The sequence below is a fragment of the Athene noctua genome, chromosome 5 (genome assembly GCF_965140245.1).
Source record: "Athene noctua chromosome 5, bAthNoc1.hap1.1, whole genome shotgun sequence".
Taxonomy (NCBI): Eukaryota; Metazoa; Chordata; class Aves; order Strigiformes; family Strigidae; genus Athene; species Athene noctua.
The window spans coordinates 12,624,836-12,637,489 of NC_134041.1; the positions used below are offsets into that span (position 1 = coordinate 12,624,836).

The 12,654-nt window shown below is 44.7% G+C and overlaps 1 protein-coding gene across 19 annotated transcripts in view; it reads right to left on the reverse strand.

Annotated features, from left to right (window-relative positions):
* The window catches only part of PTPRF (protein tyrosine phosphatase receptor type F), a 389,874-nt gene that overhangs the window by 83,111 nt on the left and 294,109 nt on the right, over positions 1-12,654 (reverse strand). For 18 of the 19 annotated variants that reach the window (XM_074906365.1, XM_074906369.1, XM_074906384.1 and 15 more), the window contains one exon: positions 9,856-9,966. In XM_074906365.1, the coding sequence (XP_074762466.1) occupies positions 9,856-9,966 (111 nt within the window). Of the gene's footprint in view, positions 1-448; positions 461-9,855; positions 9,967-12,654 lie in introns of all 19 variants that reach the window. The other variant, XM_074906377.1, reaches the window with a different exon arrangement.

Genomic DNA, 12,654 nt, shown 5'->3' on the forward strand with positions numbered 1-12,654 from the left:
CCCTAGCAACTTGTGAGGGGACTGGAGACCATTGTGGTCTCTGCTTCCAAAGACCGCTCTTGATCTCTGGCCAGAACGCAGCATCAGTTTAGAGGTATTGGCACCTAGCACAAGTAATGGGTTAGAGAAGAACCCGACATACAGCAGCATGCACTTCTTCCCACCCTCCCTTTGAACAAAAACACTCTGGCTGGCATTTGCATGCAAAATATATTTTGTGCATTTTAAATCTCAAGCAACAAAGGCATGCAAGCAAAATATCAATGCCATCACCAGAGTCACAGCAAACAGTAAGCAGATTTCATCAGGCACACTGTGGCCGTGCCTGGAAGGGAGCCAGAGTCTGTAGGCCCCCCCCCCACTTTTGGGGATGGCTCTCCTCTCCCTACTGGAAAAGTCCCATCTGACGTGGTGTACTGTAGATGGATAAGAAGTGAAAAGGACCAACCTTCTCGCTGATCTGAGAGATGAAAGTTTGTTTTGTTTGATGGCAGAGTGCGATGAAGATGAGGAGGGAATAAAAAAAGACAAGGAAAAACACAGAGAGTAAAAACAGGCCAAGCTTCATCTGTCCGCACACCACTGAAACGACAAGACAAGACTACAGAGGTCAGCCACGACTTCCCACCTGCACACACACCACTCCACGTCATGGACAAGAGTGCACCGCACTCACACCGCTCTGGCCTGGAGCAGGGCTGGCCCCTCTGCCTCCCTGACCCGCTCACTGCTCCTCGGTACAGGGCGGAGGGGACTGCATGTCCCTCACATACTCACATGGAGGGTGCTTCAGGGGCGGCCGCGCTGGGCCAGATGCTGGAAGCACAGACACGTTTACATGTGCAAAACACTCAGGCACACACACAGAGCAAGGGACTCCAGCCATCACACAAACTGCTGTGCTCCCACACACCCACTCCAGCTATCAAGATGATGGTAAAGGCACTTTAAACCCATTGACCACACACTGGGAAGAGCGTGTGCGTAGATCCGAATTTTATCAAGTATGAAAGAAATGCTCCAAAAGATGGAAAATCTTCTATCATGAAGAGCCGTTCCCCCTCTCCAAACAAAGAGCTAAATGCAGCAGAGAGGTATTAGGCAAGTGACAGACATGCGCAGTCTCAGCTGGGCTCAGTTTCGGGAGAGCCTTATTGGTACACTGTGCTGCGAGTGAGAGATGGACAAGAAATCAGAAGGACAAAAACACCCAGAGAGAATTGAGCAGGTCCCAGTTTTTGTTCCTGCGGGAGAGACAGTAGAAGGTTAGTTGCATTTTCCTTATAGACAAAGGAGATCTTATTTCTCTAGCAGGAGTGACCTCACTCCAGCTACAGATCTGTGGCGTATCAGCTGTAATCGAACCCTCGCTGAGAGAATACAGAAGTGGATTTGATAGTTAAAGACTGCTTATGAGTCACATTTTTGATAGGGAAGGAGAAGGTGGGGGGAGGAATTTGCTTTCCAGCAGAAACACTGCAAATTAGAGAACAGCATGTGGCATTATACAGTGCAACAGTACAGTCAGCCATTTCCAGTGATTAGAGGACACAATTTTAACCAGCACCGACATGGTACAGACCAGGCAACAAACTGCCAATAACAGCTACAACAGTGGCCTACGAAGTGTAATGGAGCTTGCAGGAGAACAGCAAAACAGTCATTTATGTTTCTTCAATTGAACTGATACCAGGGGGCCAGAACAAGCCAACTCGGAGCTTAACTACCCCATAACCGAGGGCCACATCCAGTGAGGACCCCCACCCAGACATCCTCAAAACAAACAGTCCTGTCTTAAATTCCAGGTTTCCTCTGGCCTGCTTCAGACATGCGATTTACCTCTTGGTCCACAAAACATTAACATAAGGCTTATTTAATCCTGTGAGACCCTGTTACGGGAGGGAATCTCTTTATTGCTGCTCCCAAGCCACCACTTTATTTCCTAATCTAATGGAGCGTATCGCATCTGCATGGCCTCAGCAGACAGACAGGGGTTTCTGCTTTCTGCTCAGCTCTTCCCAACAGGAAGGATTTGTTTCCTGCCCTTACCCAGGAAGGACACTGTTTCTAGCAAACCAGGTGTAACTGCGAACATCTGCATTTCTGGAAAGCAGCACTAACATTGCAACAGGGCAACACAAACTCCAAGTGCTGCAAGCTTGGACCAACTTGCTGCACCTCTTGGGACTGTGCGACTGAACAGCAAGAGGCTGGTGAAGGGTCTAAGACTGGGGGATGATGCTCAAACAGTTACAGGAACACCCATCCCTGCTGCAGAAATGCAACATCTGCAGAGCCTCTCCCTGCCCCGGGGAAGGGCTGACAGACCTCAGGCATATCAAGGGGTCTCACTGTGGTGCTGCTTGGCCTGCCTGGGGGCAAAGTGAGGGATGCTGCTGCAGCTGCGGAACGGCCAGGAGCTCTGTTTTGGGGAGCCCGGCAGGGAACACGCTGCATCAGTGTGCACGGACAGGGTAGGCTCCGGTAGTGGTTTTCCTCATGTGTTGACACTTCAGATTAGAGCTGGAAAGGTGAGGAAACACATGCGGAACACGCTAATTCAAACAGATTACTTTCTGGTCTGTCAAACAGGAACAGGTTTGGGGCCTGTTATTTGTCACTAATTGCTGGATTATCTCTTAATCTCTTATTATATTAGTGGCTTATGGGGAATAAAAACCAGTAGCCATTTTGGAATAGCTGTAAGGCAAGACAGAACACCTGGGCAGAAAGTTCTCTCTCTTTTCCCTTTAGTTAATGCTTAAACAGCTGCTGCTTTATTTGAGATAAACCTGATAAATGGCAAATTGAAAGTTTCATCTCCTTACATATCCCATTCACATGCTCCCTTATCTCCAGTTCTCTATCCATGCCACTCTTAAGCTAAGAAGCATATTTTACCAACAGTTTTTCTGTTTTTTTTACAAAACAATGATTCTAAGCAGTGACAGTAAATAACATCTGCCCCAGCCATGCAGGGATTTAAGGCTGGGGTTACCCAGAGCATCCTCTGAGTAGAATACCATGGCTCACTAGGCATGCTACTGTGTTCCCACAAACCTGAGGTGCCTGGCAGCTAACTTGAACATGCTATTCTATATGCAGGACAAAGCAAGTCAAGTCACAGCAGAAATGCCAGCAGAGGATAGGAAACTCTAGAAGGTAAAAACAGGGCTTCTTCTGAGATCTGAATTGAAACAGCAAAGAGCAAGGCCGTATCAGAGACACGTCTGCCAGTCCTAACTGTCAGAAGGCTCCAGCGGCTCTGTAGGCAGAAATTCCCATGCTGACTGAATTTGGCTTTTACCCTGCCACAGACATGATTGTCTTGCGCAGCAGCAGCAGTACTCTAACCACAGCAGCTTGTTGCAGAAAGAATGAATTTGGGCTTATGGGAGGCTCTGCTTTTGTGTATTCTCGGGCATTAGCTTCCTGAAACAAGACAGGGGGCTGTGGCCAGGATATGAACGTACAGGTCTGAGAGTTTAGATCACTAGCTCAAACAAAAGAACACATTTCTAAAGCTTTTCAGAATGGGAAGCTAATACTTTACTGAAAGCAACAAGAAAGTTCATTATCCCAATTGCCTCTGCAATTCTGCTGGGAACTGCCAGTATCTGTCCTGTGCTGAAAACCCTCTGGTGCTATGCAAGGCATTATTAACATAAAGACAAACCCAGGCACTTTGGAATCCAAAACACAGAGAGGTTAACAAAAACCCAGAGGGGGATGGACCTGTTCCTGCTTATCTCCAAAAGCACATCTTGCGTCTCAAGGACTCCACATAAATCAAATTTTATCCTTTACAGCTTTTAGAGGTATAGAGGAACAAAGGGACAGATTGTCTTTTTTACGCCAGATTACATGAGAATAAGACAACCTCCCATTATATGCAATGAACAATGTTCTCATGCCACAGTGATGAGTATATTCCATCCTAGAGAGACAGACAGGATGCTCAGGGTGTCCAACCATCCTTTCCCATTCATAGTGCACACACATGCCTGCATGAATTCAATTAAGAGCAGAAAATCTCAGAGCATCAGAGATGGATTTCCTAACCCTTTGTGCAAGTGGATACGGAAGGAAGGGGAGGGAATGGACATTTAGTCGGCACAGATAGGCAGGCCTAATTGTTTCACAGACGTCTATGCAGGTCACGTGGGGAGGAGGGGGAAATAGGTCTCCAAGTCCATTTCTGTGTTGCATTATCATGCACTGAGCCACCAACAACTCTCCTTCTATTTTCCATAAAGGTCATTTTACAAATAATCAGACTCAAGCCTCGCATTGCACCTTTAACTGTCAAAGGACTTTGTAAGGAATAAAACTGCTAAGCTTATTTAGTTGAGTCCTATCAAGCACATTTAAATCTTTAGATGGAATGTGCTAGCAGAAGAACAAAGAACTATTATTTATTAAATCGTGATCATTATAATCATTAACAGGATACCAAAATGCACAGAGAAACACTGACGGTGAACATACTTCACCCCAGGAGAAAACATGACAAAAATATTCATAGTAGTATGTGGGGAAGAGAAAACTTGGCAGAAGCCTCTTTGTGCCTCTCCGTCTCAAAGCCAGGCAGCTCTGGTACGAGGGTACACAGCTGCAGCAGCACGAGTCGCTGTGCTGACCGAGCAGCAAATGTCTGCTGGTGCTGAGCGCTGTGCAGCTCCGGCCATGCCGCTGGCTGCGTTCACTCCCAGCCTGCTTACAACCAGCCACGGTGCATCTGCCCAAACTACAGCTGCTCTGACTTTCGCTATAGCAGTACGTTCAGCGTGGAGCAGCACCCAGGGGCAGAGGAAAAAAAGTTAAAAATACTGAAATCCCATAAAAAGGAGTGCACTTTCTTCATCAAAGGGTCATTGCTCTCTTGCACTGCTCTACTGCAGCATTATCTTGAGGTCAGGACTGCCCAGAGTGTACACTGGGGGATCACAGCCCTTCAGACCCGTAGCCCTCCTCAGCCGTGTACCAACTGCTGAGGGGTAGTTACTCTGTGGCCTCTACTACAGCCTGTTTTGGCTTCTTCTGATGATCCAGGGCAGACATCTGTCCGAAGCAGCAGTCTGGGTCATCTTGCCTGATTCAACTGCTCGTTCGTGTTTCCTGTCATCCAGGCATCTCCTTCACAAGTCTCTCCACAGTCTCTGCTTGTCTGTGATCACTGCCAGGCCCTCAGGTATGGGCAGTGCCCCTCTGGTCAGGTAATGTCATCCCCATCAGCCTCGATGAGAGGCAGGTTTAACGGAGCACATTGCCAGAAGTGTGCATATTAGCTGGGTTGTAAGCAAATATATTCTCCATCATTTAGCCATTTTTCAGACATCCCCAGTTTTGGTCGCTGACTGTGTGGCCACCGTCCTCAGCTTTTACTCTTCTCCTGGCAATAGCCTCAAGCTTTGACTGCTGTTGCTATTTTAGCTGTTTGAATATTTCATAAGCAGCAATGTCCTTTTTAAAGGCTTCAAGTCTTGTTGCTCCAGGCCCATGTCAGTCATTCAGAATTATTATTATTTACACAAGGTCCCCACTGCAGTAAGCATCATATAGCTGCAAGTAGCCATTTCGGTGAGATTGCCCTGTGTCTGAGCCTAAGCTACTGCCAAATCCTCAGGTGTAAAACCCTGCGGAGGCCAGAATCGCTGCTAGGAACAGAGCCACAGTCTGAATTTCCTTTTGGGTGATAGTTTCTTGGCAAATAGAACTTCAGACTCCAAGCAAGTTTCCCTGCTGCCAAATGAAATGCTAGCCTGGCCTTTCAAAAAGCAGACCAAGAAAGCACAGATTTTTGCAGTAATACGATTTCTATTTATTGCGGTCTGATTTACTAGTTTATGATTTGGGGACAGAGGAGACAATTGAGTTCTAAACTGTCTTTTATAAAAAGCAGTTGTGCAGCTACTTCTTTACAGTATGTGCAGCATTTTGGGGCAGTGAACTTGCTGCACTTGCCCCACTGGAACATGCCTTGCAGGCCTGAAGAGCAGCATTTAAGAAGCGAAACCTGGGCAGGACATTTCTCATTTGAGGGAAGTATGCAGCCAATGCTCCAGTAAGTACTGTTCTAATGGAATCTGCATTGCTTACTGCTGTAATCAGAACTGGGGAACACACTTAGTGAACTCCACAGTGTATTAATAAGGATATTCTTATACACTGTCTTCCTGCTCATCTGTTTCACTGAAGTAGGAAAAAAATAATGCCATGAGTAGAGAAAGAGAAAGGCAGAAAAAAACCCTTCATACAGGGAAAGAGTCAAATAACAGTGCCTCTACTGAGGGGAGCACCACACAGGCCACCACCTTCACAGGCATTTGATAGGACAAGACTTCTGGCTGAAAGTGCTCCTCTCTGTGCAGATGTAGACAAATGAAGAGTGAAATGTGTTCACAGAAAACGAATAGTGTAGGTGAATCAGTGCAATTATACCATACTCCCAGTGAGCATGATGAAATGACACCTTTTTTTTTTTCCCCCCATACTAGGTCCAAATCTGCCTTCCACTTAAATCAATTTCTTGTATGTTTTGAATGAACTTCTTGGATTTTTGCTGCTCAATTAGACAGTAAGCTCTCTGGATCAGAGGAATTGCATTTTCCATACATTTCTACTCCCTTCCCTTCTCCCTGCAGCACCATCAAGTCCAAAATCTAATCATTGTTACAATGTACTGTGGCACACGTAACCAAGGACCACAAATGGATGAGTGTTCCCTCATGATGGTAACGATAACATCCAGGCCAGCACTGGCAAGCATGCTTGTGCTGAAAGGGCAGGATAGGAATATGCCACTGTGACCCCTTCAAAGTCCCTGCCACGCCCCAGCCAGCCACCTTGCCCTGGCATGCTCCCCACTCTTGCCTTCACTCTGTTCTTGCTCCTCTGATGGTCTGGATGTTTTCTGCAACTCTCTGTGCATGGAGGGCTGAAGAGCAGCAGTGGGAGGCAGTCAGCTCCCAGCACTGGTCCCTATCCCCATCCTGGCTCTGCAGCAGGAGACAGATAGACCTGTCAGTCCAGAAGCAGAAGGCTTATGAGGGTTGCTTTCCAGCACACTTAGTAAGATGAAAATAATAGCTTGAAGGAAAATGCATCCATTTTCCTTTACAAATCCCTGGTGTGGAAATGTTTTAACTTTTAATGAAGTCCATCTGTGCAGAAGTGCTGGCTCTAAAGGATTTAGAGAGACAAGACACTGGTGCAGCCTGCTTCTTCCTCCTCCTGTTCTTTCATTGATAAAGGAAGCCCTGAGCAGTGCCTGGATACTCCTTCTCAGCACCCAGTACATTCCTTTGTTATCATGAAAAGTATGATAAAGATGCTAATGAGCCCGTGCTTTCTAACACAGCACACTCACAAAGGATTACCTGGGAGGCTAGGAAAGGGGAGGACATGATCAAAAACATAAACCCCAAGAGTCAAGAGACAAACAAACATTTGAACTATTAAAAAAAAAAAAAAAGGTGTAAATGAGAGCAGGTACAAGCAGTCCTGAAAACTACACATGGTGGAAATTAGTACCGCTGTTCAGTACTCAGCCATGCTTTCCGAAAAAGTGGCCAACTTCTTGTATTCACCGCAATGAGGTCAATCGTTATGAAACCGCCATGCAGTGGTGGTGCAGCTGACACACTTAATTTCCACCGTAATTTAGCATTAATTAATGTTTTCTCTAGTGAAGATGCAGACACTTTCTGAAGACCCTACTGAAAGTCACTGATCCATCTAATGACAACACTGTAGGTCTATCACAAGGAGAAAAAACAGGGGTTCTTTTATTCTGCATCCTAGACCTAAGAAAGCAAGATATTTTCATTTTTCTCCTTGCTTGTTAAAGAAATAAAATATTGTTGTGGTTTGACTATCTTTCTGCTGTCATTAATGTAGTAACATGATTTTTTTTTCTAATAGAATATTTGCTCTCAGAAACTGTAAGCACAATTACCATGTAGGACCTAGTACGCACAGTGAATTTAATCGGATAATAATTTATGGGGTATCCTGTCTTAAATATACAGCAGGGCTTTATCACACAGGTTGGAGACTGACGTAAAGATTATGTGCAGTAAAAAGGCTTGTTCCAAAAATTTATGTGTAAGAAAATCACAGTTAACAGCAAAGCATATGTCTAAGAACATGCTTTCTTCGGTGAACGTCAGGATCATCTCACATGTGCAGACCATCCAGGGCCCATTCCTAGCCTAAACAAGACCTTGCTGAGCAGCAAGTCAAGTGTAAAATTCAGTACACTCCTCAGTCCTACAGGATTCACTTGCTAAATAAAGTGTTCATTAGTAAGAAATCGTAAAGTTGTTAAGCGGAGGTTTTTCTGCCTCTTGAAGCTCCTGTGCCTTTTTTCAGCCACACTGCTATAGAAAATAGAACATTGAGAATCTGAGCATGTCACAGGAAGCAAAAGCATCCCAAATACTGCAGCAAAACAGCTGGGTATCCACGCAAACCTATGCAGCAACAGCCAACCTGGTAACTAGGATCCTTTCCCTCAGAGTGCAAAGTGACAATCTGGAATGCATTTTAGTCCAGCTTCCCTGAAAAATGAACTTGCAAGAACACAAGGAGTTTAAAATCATCCGTAAGTACATTGTGAGAGTGAAATGGGTGATTCCACTGCATAGATATAGCTTCATCTTCTGAATATCCTTAACTGGATACTTCAGTCTTCCAAAGACTCTTATAACCCAAATTACACTGCAAAATAAAAAAGTAGTCCCCCAGAATAAGCAAAGAGAACAATGACAGAAGCCACCCCTAGAAGCAAACACTCAGCATGTGAAGACTTAATCCTTCTTATGCCCCCTTTCCACACTAACCAATGCATGTACAGCTTTAAGATTGTGTTTTCTTTCATCAAAACAGAGGAAGGAAGAAATGAAGATGAGATTTTATTATTAGACAGTTGATTCACTATGTGGAAATAAAATCTCGTTCTAACTCCCTAACAAACAGCGGGTTGCACCAGCACAAGAATCTTCTTTCTCTTCTTGGGAAAATCCATTACTACATTTCCCAGGGGCTCCTGACCAGTGGCTCTGATTATACAGAGTTCCATATGAAGCAGCACATTTTTTTCTTGCTGAAATTAACAGAAAGCATACAGGGAATTTAGCCCTTGCTTCTCTCCAAGGTAACTCAAACACCTTTAATGTTGAGAAAGAAAAACTGGCAGGAGACTGTCCTAATGTAAAATCTAGCTATTCTGATATGTTGAAAACAGTTTTAAATGGGCAACATAGCACAACCATTAGAAAAATCACTTTACATGAATTGTGGCTAATTTCCAGCAGGTTCCCAGTGTGAACCATTAGTACCCAGAGGCTCAATCATCGATGCATGTAAGATGGATTAGGACAACTCCAAAAAGCTGTTCAGTTTTTAACGACACACATTTCAAAGCAGAAGCCTAAATATTGGCTCACCTATAGCTGAGCACCTCTGGCTCATCAGAGCATGGCCAGTTTTACACTATTCCACCAAAGGTTAGTTTATACTAAGAAGATTAAGTACTCTTCAATCCCAATTAAAATAACCATGACACAAAGTTAAGGAGTTCAAGGGAGAAAGGAATTCCAATTCTGCCCATATTTCAACATTTTACATAACACCACATAAACAGCAAAAACAGATTTCCAGAAATGTGAGTCAAACTCAACGCGGATCAAAGATATCCTTGAACCTAACCTGCTGGTTTTTGAGCAAAAGGCCACATCACAATTCACAAAGTGTGATGAAGGCCTAAGACAGGGAACATACTCCTTCGCTGAAAACCATGGAGACTTTTGGGCAGGAGGAGAGTGACCCTCCTTGGGTGGAAGCTGGTCTTACCTCGAACATAAAGGTTAGCTGGAGCAGAGTAGCGGGTTCCTGCGCTGTTGGTTGCAACACATTCGTATTTGCCTTGGTCTGACTCCTCACTGTTCTCTATTTGCAGAGCTCCTGTATACAAACAAAATGACACAGAGAACTCAGGTTATGGCAAATCTGGTAATTGAACAGCCAGCCTCAGAAAAGGAAGGCCATGCCCCACACTTTTAAAGTATCTTCCTAGATAAATATATTGTGACATTCCCTGGACCCACAGGGTACCAAGCATGCAGCCAAAAGGTACCCAGTCTGCTGTTAGAAGCTTGTGAAATTGATTATTGTTATTTTTTTTAATGTACAGGGAACCAGTTACTGATGTATTTCCAATTGCCCCACCACTTATATTCATTGCTTCAATAAAGGAAAAACACATACACATACACACATATTAATTACAGCTTTGTATGAGACTCCTGTCTAATAAAAGGACCTTTAATAAGCCTTTAATCAAAACAGCCAAGCACAAAGCACACTAACTGTAGCTGTTTCTTATCTGATGCACACAAAGCCTAGCAAACGCTCAACAAATTGCGACCTTCCTGCAGAAACTGGCATAGTCCCATCCCTCCCACCTCACCAACCCTCCTTCCAGCAGACATCCCCTTTTGAGAAAACACTTTGCCTTTCACCAGCTTTCTCCATGTCAATAACCTCCTTGTTCTTTCAAATTTCATTATATGCAATACAAAAAGATTAGAAACTCATCTGAGACATCAAAGATATACACCAGTGCAATACACCCATTTTGCTGCATAGTGCTTGCATGAAAGCCACCCTCCCTTTGTCCCAGCAGTGCCTGCTCCTCCAGCTTTGGGTCAGGAACAGTTGCTTAGCCCAGACTGCAGGCTCCTCATGACACGATCTGATCCCATCCCCAAAGTGTCAGATGCATGAGGGGCAAATTTAAGTAATTTCAATAATTGTCAGAGCACACAGAGTAGCAATTTACATGGGGAACCTGTAGACTACTCATGATGTGGTAGTGAGTGCTGATCTAGGGTGGTTTTCTCTCATCTGCTCAATCTATTCCACTGGTGTCCAGCACCACTTGGCCTGGGAGGCTGGCCTTTCATCCAACTTCTTGCCTAGCACAGATGACTGCAGAACTGGTCACATCTAAACTCCCCCAGCTGGACCCCATATGCAGACTAAAAGATGGAGATGCAGAGAAAGAAAGAAGCAGGATGCATATGACAGCAAGCTGGCACTGCAGGAGCGAAGGGCCGTTGGCCAGACACTGAAGCGGCTGGTGCTCAGCCTGCTTCCCCCAGGCAATGTGGGAATAATTTTTCAAGTGCCTCCAAGTACTCAGATTCTGCTGGTTAGGACTGCCTGTAAGAAGGGAACTCTGCTCACAAACCATATACTGAACTAAAAGAAAACATTAACCCCTTTGCTTGTAAGGATTTGAACTCATTTCTGCTTGCCATGGTTCAAAACGACCACTGAGAGCGGCACTGAGAATAGCTGGTGAAATTGCCTTCTCCCTTCTTGCTGGTTCAAGCTGCAGAGGTCAACTCAGTTTTTCATATCATCAGAACAGAAGAAAAACTAATGTGAATCAACCACTGCCACCTACATTATTTAGAAGGATAAATCGAGACTGTAGCATAAGTCTATATGTCATGGGGAAAAATGAACTTCCCTGGGTTCTGCCATATAATAAAAATGATGTACAGAGCCCTCCCTATTGTTGCATTAGTGCTGGAAGTGAGGCTCCAGCTAGACAGAGAAAGCTCGTTTGCAGAAGTCTTTCCATCTACTAACAAAAGGACCTGCCAGCTTTCCCTAGCCATGGCACTCTCTGGACACCCACAGGCCAAAACCTTCAGAGCACTGTTGCTTAATTCAGGGAGAACACTGAAGTTCTACATACTATCTGGGAAAAACATCTTCAAGCAGACAGCAGCATGACAGGCAGTGGAGCAGGACGAAGCTTCCCAGCACTGACAAGACACAGAGAATCAGAGAATCTAGAAATGGGAAAGACCGATTAGGTTATCTTGTGCATCCCTGGGGGCCAGGGCAATATTGCTCCCTGTTGTAAATGTACTCGTGTTCTGTCCAATCCCATTTTAAATGTGCCAAGTGACAGGTCTTTCGCCACTTTCTCAAGGAATTGATGCCACAGCCTGGTTATGCTTTCGGTCAGGAAGATTTTCCTAAAACTCACTATTTATTATCTCCTTCTTAATTTCTGCTCATTACTCTGTGGGCACACATGTGCTGCTGAGTTCATTCTGAGTGCTGACATCAAGCTTGGCCGGGAAAAGCTGTTTTCTGCAAAACATACCCAAACTTAAAAAAACCCCAACCCACAAACAAAAGAGAGTGGATGTCATCACCCTGAGGAAGACCCTATCTCTGATTTAGCCTGTAGCTCTCATCAGCTGGCTGGGCTGAAAGCAGAGTCAGCTTCAGGTGACAGGCAGTGGTGTCCGCCTGGAAAAAATGAAGATCCCTAGATAATTCTGCCATGAACACATAGCTTTTTATATGCCCCCTTTAGACATTCAACACATATCCCTGGTATTTATACCCTTTATACTTGTGCTCACCATGCATCTTAAATGTCGGTTAGTCAAACTATTTTTTACCTCTAGGTACCTCAACATCACTGCTGGAGAGAGAAGAGGAAAACATAAGAGGGTGAAGAAAATGAAGGCAGAAGGGGGTTTCAGATTACATGCTGTTACTGCCTGTCAGTTCTGCAGCCAATGTGGACCAATTTCTAGAATCATACTATAAACATGTAACATG